This window comes from Pseudopodoces humilis, chromosome 3, assembly GCF_049639895.1.
Source record: "Pseudopodoces humilis isolate 2021_Gansu_Grassland_sample_001 chromosome 3, ASM4963989v1, whole genome shotgun sequence".
Classification (NCBI taxonomy): Eukaryota; Metazoa; Chordata; class Aves; order Passeriformes; family Paridae; genus Pseudopodoces; species Pseudopodoces humilis.
In genome coordinates this window covers 61,119,160-61,137,213 of record NC_142202.1, presented here as the reverse complement: position 1 = coordinate 61,137,213, position 18,054 = coordinate 61,119,160, and the positions used below count along the sequence as shown (strand labels likewise).

The 18,054-nt window shown below is 36.6% G+C and overlaps 1 protein-coding gene across 2 annotated transcripts in view; it reads right to left on the bottom strand.

Moving 5' to 3' along the window:
- PTPRK (protein tyrosine phosphatase receptor type K) overlaps positions 1–18,054 on the bottom strand; it is a 382,407-nt gene that overhangs the window by 87,811 nt on the left and 276,542 nt on the right. For both annotated transcript variants that reach the window (XM_088052431.1, XM_088052432.1), the window contains exon 8: positions 4,777–5,079. In XM_088052431.1, coding sequence (XP_087908557.1) covers positions 4,777–5,079 — 303 coding nt within the window. The remainder of the gene's footprint in view (positions 1–4,776; positions 5,080–18,054) is intronic.

The following is an 18,054-nucleotide window of genomic DNA, read 5'->3' as shown; positions in this document are numbered from 1 at the left end:
TTATGTATTAAAAACGAAAACCAAAACCAGAACGGCTCTTACTGATCTTTACCATAAGAGCACTTGCAAGAAAGATGTTGACAAAAATTACTTCTTTGGAAATCCCTTAAGTAGGACTATTTTCAGTAAAGAACAAAATACTATTGGATGTTATTGGGAAAAAATCTGATTTTATATTAACAGTGGTGTACATACTCCACTTGACATTTCTTTTCCAGCCCCAGTGTCACAGTTTAACCCCAACCAACAACTAAGCTCCACCCAGCCTGTTGTTCACTCCTCCCTCAGCAGCTGGATGGGGCAGTAAAAAATTAAGAAAATAATAAAAACAGCAATGATATAAAAGAATTAGAATATATACAACAAATTCTGTGCATTGCAATTGCCCACCACTCACAGAGTGATGCCCAGCTGTTTTCCCAGCTGTGAACCGTGGCGTGTTTCATCCCCAGTTTATAAAATGAGCATGATGTTCCATGGTGTGGAATGTCTCCTTGGCCTGTTGTTGGCTGCATCCCCGCCCAGCCTCTTGTGCCCCTCCAGCCTTCTCGCTGGCAGGACATGAAAAGCTGAAAAGTCCTCAACTTAGTATAAACACTACTTAGGAACAACTAAAATATCAGTACTTTATCAACATCGTTCTCATCCTAAATCCAAACCTCAGCACTGTACTGGCTACTAGGAAGAAAATTAACTCTATCCCAGCTGAAGTCAGGACACACATTTAGACAGTATGCAAAGCATTTCACTCTTCCTCTTTTTATTTTCTTGTCCTTTACTTATAAGATTTCTTCTTCCTCTGCTGTTCCCCAGAGTGGCAAGCCTGCTGGAGTTTTTCCAGGAGCATGAGCAATAATTGGACAGCTGGCATCTTAACCCTGCATCATAGATCTCAATAACTCTGCATGGAGCAGAATGAGCCATAGCCTCTGCAAGATCAGGGGACATCATTTGTGTCCAATGAGCCCATGCTTTGCCCCAGATCAAAGCTCTCTTATACTTTAAGCCCCAAAACAGATACTCCTCCCATTCTTTTCAATTATTTGTTTGCCTACTGTTAGATGACACACTCCCTTACTAGTTATAAAATCACCATTGAACAGTTTGAGATTCACAATTTGCTTTCTGTGTAGCTGCTCTGTCAGGGCTAATGTCACTACTCCTGTTAATCCACTGCCTTTTGCGTCTGTTTCCAAATAAAAATTAAGAAAGCATTTATCTGCTATAATCCCATTCATCAACTGCTTTTAGAAAGGGTCCCTCTGAGTTGGCAGCACTGTGGTCAACAGGCACTCCAAGAACATGTGCATGCTGATGATTCATGCTAAACTGGTTCTTGTACTTTGCCTCCAAGTGCCAAACACTGTCTTTGCCCAGCATATATGCAGCCCCAGGTTGCATGAGCCTTCTTCCTTTATCAAATTCCTCAGTGTCCATCTCCTGTATAAGCCAGGAAAAACTGTGAGTCCCTGCTGTAGCTCAGATAATGCCAAGTGCCTGCGTACTCAGAAGAGCTTTCTTCCAAACCTAAGTAGCTGTGTGGCTTCTCCCCAAAGTGAAAGATATTGTTTTGTTTTTAAAACATGCAGAAATTTCCCTGTTTTCTCCATCTTTTTGCAAAAACTTGTTGAACAGTGTCTCATTGAGGGGTTTTATTTTTACCTGTAAGTACTAAAACATAATTTAATTCCATCTTCCCATGTTAAATAGAAATACTGAAACTACCGAATATTCAGATCTAGCTCTGGTCAAAAGAAAGACTGTTTTCAGACTGTCATGGTATTCCTGGGCTTTGCTATCTTGCAGATACTGAATTACAAGCTATTATTTCCTCATTTGTCAGCCATAGCTCCAAAGATCTGAAGCACAGCTTTTGAATCTTAACTCAATTCTCTACTAATTGTTTCTTGAGTTAATTCTGCTCCAGGTATCATATGCAACTGAGTTACCACTCAGCATTCTGACAGATCTGACCATTTCTGAAAAGACCCCCAGCCCATCTGCACAGTCTTACATGAATGTGAGCCCTTGTGAAAGACAACCAGAGATCCTCCCTGTCTCAAAGAAGAGCCTCATAAAAGTCCAAAGTCCTCTGCTTGTAGGAAATCCTAGAAGTTCAGAAAAGTGTAAAGATCCTGGCAGAAGGGAGGAATTGACATGAAAGATATAGTGAGATGAAGGGAAAGGTTAAAACATAACAAAAACAACTGAAGAGACAAAAAAGGAACAGCTTGGAAGCATGGGGAAGTATGATGAAAAACAAAAAATGAAGGGAAGTGGTGGAGGGGAAGAGAGACAGGAAAACATGGCGTAGGCATCTCTAACTCCAGGAGTCTACAAAGTTTTTGCTTGTTTAGCAGTACCTCGTGACAAAAAACAGCACTGGAAAGAATCCCACACTACAGGAAAGCTAACAAAAATTTAATTATCAGTTGACATCTGGAGTTTTCTAAGTTTCTATTTATGAAAAGTATACAACGTAAGAGCAGAGTTTCAAATAATCATGTAATCAGGGGCTATTTCTAACAAATGTTATTTGCAAAAATGCAGAACTACACTCTATTTCCTCTATATTCCTTCTTCAAAATGAATCACTGATAATGCCTCCATGATATAATTAAAATTATGGTTGTTCTACAAAACCTGCAAAACCCATGAAGACAATGTAGCTTCATCTGAGCACACGTGAAACATATATATATGAAACATATAATTAGACCTCTCATTTTCTTAGTCCAAATTCTGCTTTAGGCTTCAAACTGAGCTTGGAAATAGTTTCAGATACTTGATCACTCAGATTGGAACTAAACTAGCCTTGTACACATAACCAATCAGCTACAGGATTTAGTTTGCTATTGCTATGAGAGGTCAAGGAAAGGCTCAAGTGTTTCTCTCAGTATTGTACATTGTCTGTAAGCCCCGAACTTTGAAGTCATGGCACAGTGGACATAAACTTTTAATCAATCAGTAACACAAAATTAAAATCCCAATAGTTTCACAGAGTAAAGCTCACAGGAGGCTATTTTCAGGTCATGAGCATTATTATCACCAGCACATCTAAATATAGGTACCTTTTAAAATGTATTAGTCCCTCTGTGAAAACATGTGCTTCAAACAGTTTACCCTGGCAACTTCTGTTCACTGGGTGAGGCTTCTTCTACACTGCACTACTTGTGACACCAATGCCGACTCGAGTTTGCTGACAGCACACTGGTGTGTTAGCTTGAGACCAAAACCTGCCTCACGTGCACCTTCTTCCAAAAAAAATCCACAACAAAAACAGGAGACAAAGTATATAAACTCATTTGATTCTGCTTCTGACAAGTACTGACACAGTGACCATTTGCCATCTCCACACATCTAACAAGACAAAGGCCGTTGGAAACCACAACCTCTCTTGAAAGCCCAGGTAAAAAGGAAAATAAGTCTGTTTTCCATGGACTTAACAATATCACTACCACCCTTTTTAACTTCAAGGAAAATAGCAACCATACACACTGACAATGTAATCACAAACACAGAAATAATTTGTCATGAAATATGTTTAAAATTAACTTAAAAATTAATTTGAATTCCATTAAATATTCTAATTATGTACTTGTCAATAAGTCATACATATGATGCATCTATGTGTCTAGTTTTCTACAGCTCCTCATATTCTACCCATTTAATAACTTTTTCTCTCTTTATAGCAACAGTAAATATATTCCTCTTCTCTCATAAAATTGAAAATACATGGAAAAACAGCACTACCAGACTTTAACACTGACTGTTATATAAAGCTATAGTTTCCATTCATTTATTTTGCAGGCAAGTACACACTACCTTTTTTGTAGGCTAGTACACACTACCTTTTTCAATTTTACCTTTTTATTTATCTACAGACTTATATTAGTCTAAGTATTCTACTTGTGCTACCTATGGAAGTATCTATTTTCATTTTGCTGTTGTCAGTACTTTCACAAAAACTGAACATAAGAAAAAGTAACTAAAATTGTTTTTTTACCACATTTTAAATATTATTAGGGAAAAATATCAATTTTTATTTTCATATATTCAATACCAAGATTCATAGCCTAACCTCTGAATGTGTCACCATTAAGTGCCTACATCTATATTTATTTTTCCACAACTAATGTAAATTCAACTGTCTTGTTGAAATTTTGTTGAAAGCATTTTGAAGATGAACCACAAAATATCTGGAGTTGGAAAGGACCCATACATATCACTGAGATAATTCCCAAGTTGTCAAAATAATACTTTAATTTGATAGGGGCCTTTCAAATAGTTAACAGATGCTATTTTCTGTGACCTGCAACATAAATTATTGCTCAAAGATATTTGCTATAGAGGCTTGAAATCTTGAATAGAGTCTTAAAGCACTGAACTCAATATTTAAATATGATTTACAGAATTAACTTTCAAATACTACACCTAATACTGTGAAGAAGTGTAACACCACCATGTGCTTCTCATCACCTGCATTAACACAGTTTTTGAAAGACTGGGAAGCCATCCTCCTTTTTCTGGAGAGAGTGAGTAAAAAGATCTCTCACAGAGATAGATCCAGTTCGACTTGTGCTGCATGGACAGTTTTAGCGACATATGCAGGGTGACAGCCATGATACCTTCATAGCTGCCATTTTTGGGCTAATTAATACATTAATAGAAGAGAACTTCCACCCTTCATGATACATACTGTAACACACAAAGTCATTTCCTTCCACCTGTCTAGACTGGACGTGTATGTAATTTCCATAAGAACATTTAACATACCATCTTCATCTGTCTGGATAATGGTCTCCTCGCTTTCCTTCCTCCCTTCTGGGTTGGTTAAGATCATCTTGAGGCTGACATTTGTGTAGGGAGGCAAACGATCCACAACGTGCTGAGGTGCCTTGGGGTCCATGTCCAAGCAGTCTGCTTTGCTCTCGTTGTGTCCACAGTAGTAGTGGTAGCATATTGTGACATTGAAAGTATGGCAACGAGTGATGTTGTAACCCAGAGATTCCCAATCCACAGCGATGTGTCTGGCCTGGATCTCAGCAATCTTCAGTGTTTTTGGTGTTCTCATAGGTTCTAGAAAATAGAGAATAATGAAGAGAACACTGTTAATGTTCTTCATCCAGCACTGAACCATAGATGGTAGACGGTACATTCAGGAACGCAAGAGTGAAGGAAGCACCCAACAAACACTCAAGTATCATTCTTTGCACAGGTACCCTGGAGGAAAAAACATTCCTTAGTTTTTTTTTTACTTCATTCCTCTTTGTCCTGTCTTTGCAGGCTTTAGTCAGTAATGGAGACAGCAATAGTGAGAAAAAGAATAGTTAATTATCAGTGGAGCAATTCAAAGCAACTGAGAATACTGGCAACAGATGCAAGAAGAGTGACCAAAGGCCAACCAGCTGTCACTACTGGCTTCCCTTCTTGATTTCCCCTTTACTCTTTTCCTTTTTTTCACCTGTGTAAATTAGACAATACATCATACTGTAAAGAGTGAACATTTACTACATTATGACTTGTCATGCCACCAAGCAACGCTGTATACTAATTATACTAATTACCTTACTAAACTAGCAGTTACAAAAACAATGCAGATATTAATTAGTGTTTATTATTTTAGTAATGAAGCCATTCATTCAAGCAACACCCCTCGGAAATAGCACAAAAAAGTGCTTTTGGATATTCCCATTGTATCTTGATTCCTGCAAAACCCGAAAACCATGATTACTCTGAGCAGGTAATCTCTGACCTGCTCCCCAAGCTCAGCTGCTCTCCACATGTGCATTTCTACCACAGAGTACGTGATGCTCCCCAAGCGGTCATCAATCTTTCACTGTCTCTCTAGTGCATCCATTCCTCATGCACGAGTAACTTTTATCATTAAACTTAATTAAAATGATTACACAATGAAAATCACGACCATGACTGTGTATACTAGAGTTTCACTGAAAATATACCCTGCTAATACATGCTTCCTCACCAGAGAAAATAAAGCCTGTTGTTGATACAGCTTCAGCCTTGTGTCCTTGCTGGTTTAAGGTCAAAACAATCAAGATTGTTCAAGGAAGTGAAATATAGGATTTCTCTTTCTGAGTATAACCGTTCTCTGTAACTTGCATTTATGAGTTCCAACAAGGTAAAAACCAGCCAAAAGCACAGATGGTATATTGAAATAAGGAAATGTGAATCAGTGTAATCTATTCAGCATGCAGTTTGCCAGACAAACTGCAAACATTTAGTTTCAAACATCAAAACAACGGAATTCTAAATATAACATAAAGGTATTCCTAGTAACATGATGAGAGTTAAGGATTAAAAGTTACGCCTATTTGCTGCCATGATCTATCCTTTCTTCATTTTGAACAAGCACATATTTTACCTTTGCCATTAAGTACTGATTTATCATATATACAGTGAAAAGTGCAATTAAATAAGAAAACTTCCTGGGTAGTAGCTCTCTGAACACAATGTGTACTGTAACAACAGAGATTTGAAACTGAAAGATAGCATTGAAAAGGTCCTTGAGAGATAAGAGACTTGAAGAGAGGGAGGAAAAACTGGGTTTTATAAAGAAAACAATGGCTGTAAAAAGCAAGTAGAGAGGTGTGAGGTGGTCATGGGAAAAAAAAAAAGTAGCAACATAGTAGATCTTTGGAAGGAGCTGGAAAGGGTCTTCAAAGAATCAGTATTCCCTTTGCTACTGCAAGCACTTGGGGAAAAACTGAACACCCAAGTGCCACGGAGGAAGAGAACTGTTAAGACAAATACATACATACAAACATATTTATGTATATCTATATATATACATATATAAAATCAGCCTTTTTCTCATATGAATGACAGTGCAAAACTTAGTTATACACACTCTGATTTAGAGTTTGAGGTCTGAAAGAGTAAACATATCCTTCACCAAGGAAATGTGTTATAGGCTAAATTTTCCCTGAAATGGAATGATTTTGCTCATTTTAGTAATTTTGTCTTTGTTCTCCTACTCTAGTTTGTGCCTGAGAACACACTCACTAGAGATGGAATTCAAACCTGAACTCAAAATTTATTGGAATTAATGCAAAGCAACACCAGGTGTCTGACCATGAAATTTGAAACTATTAATGTTTGAAGCCAACCATTCAGGAACAGAAAATTCACTACATTTTCTTCTTGCATCTCTCATGAAAAGACTTAAACTGCATTTACACTATGCTGCACAGCACTTTCAAGAGAGAAGAAAAAAAAGCTTTTTTAGTCATAAAGAAAAATTATTTTACAATTCTATGCAAAATTTACAAATGTGTCACAGCATCAGAGGAGATACTGAAAAGCATCCTTTATTCACCTGTCAAAAAAGAAAGAATGAAAGACAGAGTGTGATCTCGCTTTCTCACAACTATTCCCTTCTTTGGCAGAAATTAAACAACTTCTGCAATATTGAGATGGTAATTAAAGTCTGCAGAGTCTCTCAACAGCTTTAGTAAACTCTGCCAACTGTCCCACTGCTCCTAAAATGATGCTTTAAAAACACAATTTTACTCTTTCTTCTGGGCAATGTTCATCTTGGGAATCTCTAGAGGTAAAGACCAATTGTTTTAAACTACCACACCACAAAGTCTCCATCTGTAACACCTCAGTAGAAAGCAATCTTCGAATAATTACTTTTCTCAGATAAGGCACTATTGAATTTTTGAGTAGGCTTCCCAAAGATCTCAACCATCTCATTAAGAATAGCTTTGATCTTGATGGGAGCAAATAGTGTTCATCTCTTTTTTTTTCCATTTCCCATCACAATTTAGGGTTTGCGTTTCACTGAAACATTTCCTTAACCCTGCTGGGATTTTATTTCAATTTATGCATTCTCTTCTGATTTCTTGGCACTCTTTGAGCACTGCTAATCCAAACAATTCAATTCATGTCTTGTCTTTCCAATTTTTTCCCATCTTTCCTCTTTAAGTCACATGTAGAACTTTTAGCCAATACGTGGACTTTCAAGCACATGAGTTCTTCTTTGTTGAATTACCCATGTCAAATAGGCATCCTATGACAAAGAGGTGATAAATAAAATGCTCTCAGAATACCTGCTCAATCCTTAACCTATCTGCTGGAGTGTCAATAATGATGGCAGAAGGCACTTAATATTTTCCAAGCATTAATTTACCAATTACCCCTGTGAGACATGTAAGTGGTGCTAAAACTTTTCTGAGAAGAGAAAGAGGCACAAAAAAGGCCAATAGCTTGTTCAAAGCTACAAAGCTAATTACTGCCAGGACTGCAAGAAAACCAAACCCAGGTCACTGGTGGCCATCAGACAGCTAGCTGCAGCAATTCATAGACCTCATTTGCAATGCATGTGCCAATGCTTCCACCCAAATTCTAACTCCAATCCTGCACTCTAGTCCTTTTGTAAAAAGAGGTTTGGTGGGGATTTTTCAAAGGTTTTCTGAGAACAAGTTTTAAAGAGCATAACAGTGCTCAGACAGTAATTGAATATCTGAGCATAAGGACATGTTATTTGAAAAAACAATAATTTGGCTTATTCTTTTAGAAAGAAAATTTCTTGATTGAGAGCTTTGAATTTTTATGAAACAGCTTTTTTTTGTTGTTGTTTTTCTGCATTAAATCTTGTATTTGAAATTTAGATTTTTTGGGAGAAGATATTCATAATTTATTTTTTTCAAGCCTTTTTCTCCATCAGATAAAAGGCTGGAGAGAGTTCTTTTGTGGTGACAGCAGAAAGTATGCAGGACTTCTGTTGTTGCAGGAAATTCAATACCCTGTGACTGCACTGAGCTCTTAGATATGAAGATCCTGACTGGCAGAGTTAGATCTTTGAACAGAAACCCAGCAACAAAGCATATGGAGGATTTGGTGGTGGTGGTGGTGGCAGGGTTGACCTTTAGATCCTCGTGAACACCCCTGATGATGACAGGCTTCCTTCTGCCAGACCTTGCCTGCGCATGGGCTGCTGCTATGACCTCCACCCCACCTCCACCTCTACTTATGGCCAGCTTCTCCCTCTGCCCTTTCCTTTTAACACCTGTCAATACCCATCTCTGTTTTTCTCCCTCCTCCTCACCCCTGCTTTGTGTCTTGGCACATAAATACTACCCAGTGCTCGCTGACTCACATCTATTATCCAATCTGACTGTTTTTAGCCTCATTGAACCAATTAAAAACAGCGGCATTGGGAGAATAGCAAAAGAACAGAGAAAGCAGAATGATAAAGAGATTTGTACATTTGTACAGATTACTAAAACCTCAATCCTTATCCAGAAACCATGTAAAAGAATTACATGTACGTGGCACTCAATCACAACAATTTCTGGATCAAGAAGATTTAACCCAACCTTATGGGATAAAATAAAGGACATTTTAGTAATTCTCCAAAGGTTAACAATAGAGGGATAGATGAAGAAAGAGACAGAACCTGTTGACCCCATACAACCTCTCAACTGCAGGATGATTTAATAAGACTCTCCAGACAACAGATAAAATGAAATTCAATTTCTTTAGTGCTTGATAAGCAACACGTGATATGACAGGTCAATATCAAGCCTATTTGTAGAGATTATCTTCACTTACACAGAGATGGGAGTGAAAACAAAAGCCTTCACAGCTGCAGAAGCAGCAAGGTGAGAGCATGCATTTCCTCAGAACCTCTTTTTAATGAGAATACATTTTAGCCAGCTGTCAATCAGAAACAAACAGATGTCCTGAAAGCTGTGGAAAAAATCCCATACAATGAGGCAAGCAAAGTGTGACATGTGCTCTGCTTTTGCTGCCTTTCCTCAGAAATCCTAAATATTGACTGCAAGACAGTTTAATTTCCATGTACCTGGCAGAGGTGTGGGAATTAGATCTTCTGACAAGCAACCAGAATGCACATTTTTTCACATGAAATGGAAAAAAATTGGGACAAATTTTAAAGCACAAACATTTCAGAAAAATATGGTGCTTCTCAAAAACCAGCATGTCTTTTCTATACACTGTCTGTATATTCAATTCTTTAATTGGAGTTGGCTTTGGGATCCTTCCTTCCTCTTTAACTCTTTCTAGTCTGTCATTACACTGAGGAGCTGACTTCCAAAGTCTGCTTTAACCACACTGAGTGAAATTCATATCAAATTTAAGAGCAACCGAGGTAGCCTTCATTTGTGACACTGGAGGTGAAAACTAACTGAACTTGGAAGGTGTGATAATGCACAAATTTGTGCATTTGAGGGAACTGCAGAGAGATGTAGGGCTTGTGTTAAATAAAAACTCTCATTTATAGAAGGAAATATATGACCATTATTTACAAAGTAGAGGTAATAACCCCAAAATTTAAAGCACACTGTTTGTCACCAAGGCTCCTTTAATTATCTTGCCTTTTAAAACAAAAACTACATAGAAAAAAAGAAGTCTTTATATTTCTGCTAAGATTCTCAGTCTGAACAGCCACTGGAATTTCCCAGACTTTTCTTCTATGAGAACATGAGCCTCCTTGTCCTGTGGTTCTCCTGACCTTTACAGGGTAACTCTTTCCTTGGCATGTGGGAAACAAAAAAGGATTATTCTAAGATGTCACCATGGTTGTTGCTCCTTTCTCAGTTCATGCAAGGTCCTACAAAAACAAAATGTTCCCAAAACTCAAGACAAAAAACCAACCAAACAAAAAACCAACAAACAACCAAAAAAAATGTTATGGTCCTGTAGCTGTAAAGAATTATTCTGAAAGACCCCTGATAAGAACCTGGAAGAAAGGTAAGAGGGAAAAGAGCCAAAGGAAGCACAACCCACACAGGAATAGCTGTCAGAAGTGCAGTAAGAAAACAATAAACAAAGGTTTCTCTCTTGCTCATTTTTGCTGCATTACTCTCATTTATAACTTTCGTTATTAGCAAATGATGAATCAGGCAGAAAGGATTTTTATATAGAGACTGAATTCCTCACATCATAAACTTGGTTAGGACTGCTGAATATAGCAGTATGATCATTAAAAAGGACCAAACTAGAGTTAAATATTTCAAGAGACAACCACAGTCCCAGCAAGAACTATGCACATCAACTGTGATCACTTCTGCACTTCTGGGGGTAGCGTGCTGTTGTCAAAGGAGCAAACTGTAATTAAGTTATGTTATGAACAAAGCTAACAAAAATCCCTAGGTAAGGCGAGCTGTACTAGAATATCCATGATGAAGCTCTTGAGTTTCAAGGATTATTAACCTACAAGTCCAAGAGAATTTAGTTCAGATTAACTCCCAATAACTCCATTATTTAACAATATGATGATAATACAGGAAGATCCTTCAGACGTCTCAAAAATGCCATGCTGATTTTCATAAACCAGTCTGTCTTTATGACAGAATAATTCTTGCCAATTCTATTCAAGTTTCTTGTCTGTAACTGGCAGATTTTTGACCATTTCAAAGTAGAGTTAAAGTCAGCTCTGAAGTAAAGACATAAAATAATTATCAGCATTGGCCCCAATTCTTAACATACAGTGATAGTTCATGAACCACTTACCTTCAGTCAGGGATTCTCTTCTACTTACTTAATGTGTATCCCAACCCAAAACCACACCACATTATATTGCCAACTAGATCAATATCGATGCAGGATGATATAAGGCATAAATATGTCCTTCTCATATGCACGAGAAGAAATAAAATACTATTCCACTGTATTATAAATAAAATACTATTCCGCTGTTGGAGTACCTGAACTCCCTCATTCTCAGAATCTACAGAAATCAGGACACCTGTACTGTAGGTAAATGCAAGTTGGAAAGTCTCAGATACTTGGTAGTAGGGTTCTTTGTTTGGTTGCATTGATTTTATTTGTTTTGGGCTTTTATTTTACTGTTGGTTTGTTGGGTTTTTTAAAATCTTGTTTCACATCAGCATTTAAGATGCCTTTTTTATGCAGCCACATTTGAAAACTCAGGCCTTCAATCTTTTTAAACTTAGAAGCATTAAGAAATAGTGAACACCAAAGGAAGAGAAGTTAATGATGTTGACAGAAGTAGTACAATTTGAAGTCTTTTCTGCAGTCTGATGAGAAGGAAAAAATTAACGGGTACATATTCCCACAATAAAAATCATAGGGATTGCTGGGCATCTCCCTTCTCAAATATGTGATACATACATAATGCAAAACGAATATGGATGCAAACACAAAAATAATTCACTTTTTATGCATTAGTATGTCCATCCCTTTGTCATGTGAAACATGAACCCAGAATAAATGAAACTATGGTACTTACACTGTGTTAGCACTACAGATTTATTTTGGTGCAAACAAAGGTTATAAAGTAATTGCATGAAAATCTATGAGTTTTTCCTCCTTTCACTGCATCTAGTGACTGATTTATTAAGCCAGTTTACAAATTTCATATTGACCACATACTTCAGGGAGCTGAAGAAAACATCTGAATTATTGCAGAGATAATCAAATCCACTACACTAGTTTTGGTAGCAATAGGGGGATATTCAATATATTTTAGAACACATCTTTTTGGATGCAAAATACAGCTGTCCCTGCATCATAGGTGTAGTAAAGAGATAAATATAACTGCACTACTGACAATTATTTGCCCATTTTCTCTGGATAAGACATTTATTCTGTTGCCTCCACGCATAATTAACAGTTTATGCATCCTTAGCATGTAATCAATAGCTGCAAAGTCTTGTATTAGCTTGAGAGATTAGACATCCCTTGAAAATAAGTTCTGTTGATTTCTCCAGTTTAGCTTAGCTGCAAAAATCCACTTTTTTATTTTATTTTTTTTTAATTTTTAAACCTGAGTTTAAATCAAAAGGATCTATATGGTCTAGGGAAGGAGAGGAAAAGCTGGCATGTTCTCTTTAATCTCATTCTTCCAAATGAACAAAACCTACGCAATGGTATAAAACACAAATCAGCACGCCAACAAGCATCTGACTGCAAAAATAAACACGGGAAGCCTGACAGTACAAAATGCCTAGGAAGCCTATTCATGACTACAATTATGTTTAATCCTGCAAAGTAAATTTCAAAACTATTAGTGATAGGGAAAAAGTGAACCTTTGACTTGAAATATCAGTGCATGGTTATGTTAAAGCAGAATGGAAGATATCTAAAACAGTAGCAATTATATTATAAGGAATATGTAGTATTTACACACACATGTATACACTTTTTACCCACTTTAACAGTGAACCTAACTATTTAATGTTATGAAGAAAGCATTTACAGACATTTATCTGAATATAAATCGCCATTATTGCTTAGGTGATATATTGTTCATTTTTCTCCAAAACACATTCATAAACATGTTTTTATGGTTTTGTTTACAAACTATATATTTGGAAGCTTAGGATGTAATGAGTATTAAGCAAAATAACTAAGCTGAAGCAGTGTGAATAAGCTAAACAAGAATTTTCTACAGATATCGTTAAAGCTTCAGTTCCTTTCTCCTGTATAGAAAAACTTCAGTCCTCCAAGTTAGGAAGCATAAATATCATCACATGAAATAAATGAAAAAATGGGGAATGCAGTCTGTATTAAAAAATAGTCAGCATGACTATGACAGTACTTAGACTAGGATAAAAAGCTACATTTACCTCAGATAATTAAGAATTGAAAATTGGAGGCAGTACTTATGATACCCACTTTAAACCTGTACACACATTTGTACGTGTGCATGTACACTGATTGACCTATGCAGACACGTTTACTTCCCCACATGCAGATAAAACATGCACCAAAATTCACCATCTCTATTTCTGCATACCTACTGAAATGGTCCCAATCTGATTTTCTCCTGTTTCCTTTTTATCTCATCTGCTGGCTCTGAGGCCTTGGTTGAAACCACTCACCCTCCATCCCCCTGCCTGCAACCCAAAAAGCCTTGAGTTTCTTGGTCACAGCCCATGAACTAACACATCTAATGTTGTGCTTGTGTGGCAAAACATGGTAATAACTGTGTGTTTCACCTTACTCTAGTTCCTTTCACAAAATCAATAACACAAGACTTCATATCACACAATGCATATATTGTAAGTGATATATATCTTTATATAAATGCATATGATAAACCTTGGATGAAACACAGATTCATTAAGTTGTTTGAAATCAGAAGTAGCACTGGTAAGTAACATACAATGCCTCTGCTGTATATATTTTGTCCCATCGGTGAAACAATCCAGGTAATTTATTTTTAAATGTTGAACGACAACACCTGCAGCTTCTACTGTACAGAAAAGTTTTCTCTAAACAGTTGGAAATTTATTTAATGAATTGCCTTCATTTTTGTCATTGGTTCATACAAATTTAAGAACACAAGTTGATTGTATTAGTATAAGCAAGCTTGTTTTCTTTAGAGAAAAAAAATACAGATGCAAAAAAGAATTCCTCTAACATTAAAATTTTGAAAAAGATCAAAAACCATTTTCAATGATATGTAGAATTATAAAAATGCTGGTAAGGAGCCATGGGGGAAATTCCTTTCTAAGGTGGATACTGTGAAATTTTAGCATTTTTGAATTTCAATGAAATTTTTTTACTTAAGTCGCACAGTCACCTGCCAAAGTTTGACTAAACGTGACTAAGAAAATTCCTCAGTCTAGTGGTCAATCACCACTGCCAAGTGATGGCATAACCTAATACTAATAATACTAATAACCATAACCTAATACTTGTACCTATATGAATAATCTTCTTAATACCTTAATTTGATATTTCTTTACAGATATTTTAAATTTTCTGTACATTTTAAGCATCCCAATTTCAATTCAACTCTCCCTCAATGTGATGTACCTGTGAGAAAAAATTGCATTCTTGCGTCAGCAGGCAAAGCACTGTCCATGATTTCCTAATGGAGCAGTCATGACATTTTCATTAGAAGATACAGCCCTAAGTAGATAATTTCCAGAGAGGAGCCTTTTTTCTCAAAATTTCTTGAAAACTTTGTTTTCAGAAAGGGAAAGGATGATATAAGGAATATTCGCTTTTCATACTGCCTTGCTATCTGGGCAAAATTGACATGGTATCAACTCTCTTTCCTAATACCATGTGGCTACAAAACTTTGGAAAGCTATTCTGGGAAATGGGACCTAATCCTGCAAACCTTTTGTTCCTGGCACTGCCTCAATATAAGCAGGGCTCTGCAGAAGGGAGCTCACAAGCACCTTTTAGCCACTGTGAAAGATGGTACTTGCAAAAAGAACACAAAAGCAACGAAAAGGCCTTGCTGACAGAGGCACTAGCAAGCTGGGGAACTGTTTTCTAAAATATGCCATGAAATTCAAATAATACTTTTCCATTTAGCTGCATAAAATACTCTCAAGAAATTGCCCTGCTCTTTCACTTTCAGCCATTTAGTGTTCCACCAAGCTATTCTTTCCTGTCTAAGCAGAAACTTGGAAAACATAAAATAATTCACCTAGGGTAAAAGAAAGTAATGTATTTTAGAAACAATTTTCTCTTTGCACACTTCCTCTGAACACTTCTGGCTTATTCCATGATCCCAAGACACAAAAACATTAATGAAAAATGATTCTAAAGAATTTTCTGTCAACAGGAAAGCCGGACAAGTTGCAACACAAAAAGGTGGCAAACCCAGCAAATGAAAAACAGTCCTAGATGCTATGGATAATAACTTACCCTTCTTTCAAAATCAGGTCTTTTATAAAAAGTTATTAATTAACAAGCAAATGATTTTACCTTATAAAGAACTGGTGATGTTGCTAAATGGAATCCAAATGAATCTACTTTTCACTCACATGAGAATGTAAAGGATTAGCTCTTTGCTTGCAGGAGCCATCACCATTTACTATGTGCTTTCTTGTTCTAGATACCCATCTAGAGAGCTATTTACTTCAAGCTGTCAATCACATTCAGTAATTTTACCACATTCTGACTTTCAAAAAGATATTCTTCTAGAACAGTTGTCTTGGCTTCACTGTTACAGCAAAGCAAGTGCCAACGTGCTACCCCAACCAGCTCTGCTGCAGCAGTCACCCAAGAGAATGTCAATCACGCCTGCTGAGTAAGTGGAGCATTAAATTATTTTTTATGCCTGTGTTGTACATGCTGAATCACTGTCATCATACCCTCACAACAGAATGCAAAGAAGGAAAGGAAGCCAATTAGCCAAGTCAAGGCCACACAGGCAAACACACTAATTTGGAAGTGCAGGCTAATTGCTGGACACCAGCATAATACTGTCACTTAAACCAGATTTATTGCTGAGTCTAATAAATGTTTATAAATAAATAGAATTCCTTTCTCTTACCTTATTACTGAAAGACTTAAAAATTCCCCTGGGTATCTGCCAGGCTTTTATTTATTTTTTTTTGGCACCCCATCTTACTGCTAACCTTTTGGAGATCGACATAACAAGCACACATGTAATCTACTACCATCCCCTCTTGTCACCACAATCAAGCCACTAGGTCATAACCTTTATCAACAACCATAATAATTTGCAGAATTAAGAATCTACAGTAGAATGCCTAAATTCTTCAGAATTTGTTTAAAAACCTAAAATTCTTCAGAATTTGTTTAAAGGCTTTTATGACTAGCAATGGAGGTTTTTTCAAATTTACATTCCAAATCTACCTGATTCTTGACAGCTTCTGCACTGCTTTTTGAGCTAATTCTATTCCTATCCATATCCACTAATACCAGCTTGTGATGCCAGCCTTATTCTCCCACTGGCCATATTCTCCATAACCACCTTCTCCCCCTCTCCTTGTTTTGAATCTTGAAGTTATTGTAGCTCTTGCCTTCAAAATTTTCCTTGCTACTTTAATACTCATGCAAAATTACAGTATTACTATTAAGTTGAGCTGAAACAAGGACATGTGCTAGCAGTCAAAAACCAAACAACCAACCACCAAGAAACACCAAGCATGTTTGCCTTTCCCAGCAGCCCCTCAATTTTTGCTTTTGACTTGGATATCTGGAAGGCAGATTAAATCACAGCACAATAGAACAATTCTGCTTGGAGGGGACCTCTGAAGGTCATATAACCCCATCTCCTCCTCAAAGCAATTGTATCAAATTGCTCAGGAACTGGTCCAGTCTATTTCTGGATATCCCCAATGAGGTAAATTCTACATTCTCTCAGGACAATAGTCATGACAGATACATAGGAGACATAAATGTGACTTCAAGTCTTGAGCTGATTTCCAAATATTTGGTGAAAAGCAGAGAATTCCACAATTCCCTAAGAAAGCATCAGATTTATTTTTTTAATTTTTTTTTACAGTATCTGGCACTGATGTCTGTTAGATGGTAAGGCTCTTCACTCAAATTTCACCAAGCTTCACTTTGTTCGACACAAAACTTCACAGTTCACAGAATACTAGAAGCATTTTTTCTTATTGAAAATATTATTTTTAACTGCACTATTTAAGATAAATGTGCAAAATAAATTGAACAGAAGAACTCAGGTCTCCTCTTTTCAAACCACGTGAACGTGGCACTTAGGGCTGTGTTTTTTTATGATGGACTTGGCAATGTTAGGTTTATGGTCAGACTTGAAGATCTTAAAAGTCTTTTTTGACCTAAATGATTCTATGATTTTATACTAGAGAACAGAGAAAATCACTGTACTTTAATCTGCATATTTTATAACACTATTTAAAGACATTTGGCAAGGGGCAGACATCTAAACAAAATGAGTTGGTGTTATCCTGTTTAATAATCCTTAGGTTATCACACATATCTACTAGAAATTTGTTGATGGGTGTTTTGATTTGTTTGTTTAGAGGGTTTGGGTCAGATTTTACTTCTACTGAACATTATAATAGAACCCAAGAACAGAAGTTAATCATCATAAGTGTGCAGTGATGCATCTAAGTGCATTGCCTTAACTTCTTAATCAATTTATAAGAAAGATGGAAAAGGCCATCAGTTATATGAATGTACATGGCATAGAAACCCATTTTAACATCTAGAAATAAAATCAGGTATGTTGGAGTCATGTAAGAAACTGGCTAATATAATTTTGCGAGCTGTGCTGACATTGCAATCACCAGTATGATTAATGAAGTTTATGCTTTCAGTCTTTTCTCACAGCTATAGTACCAT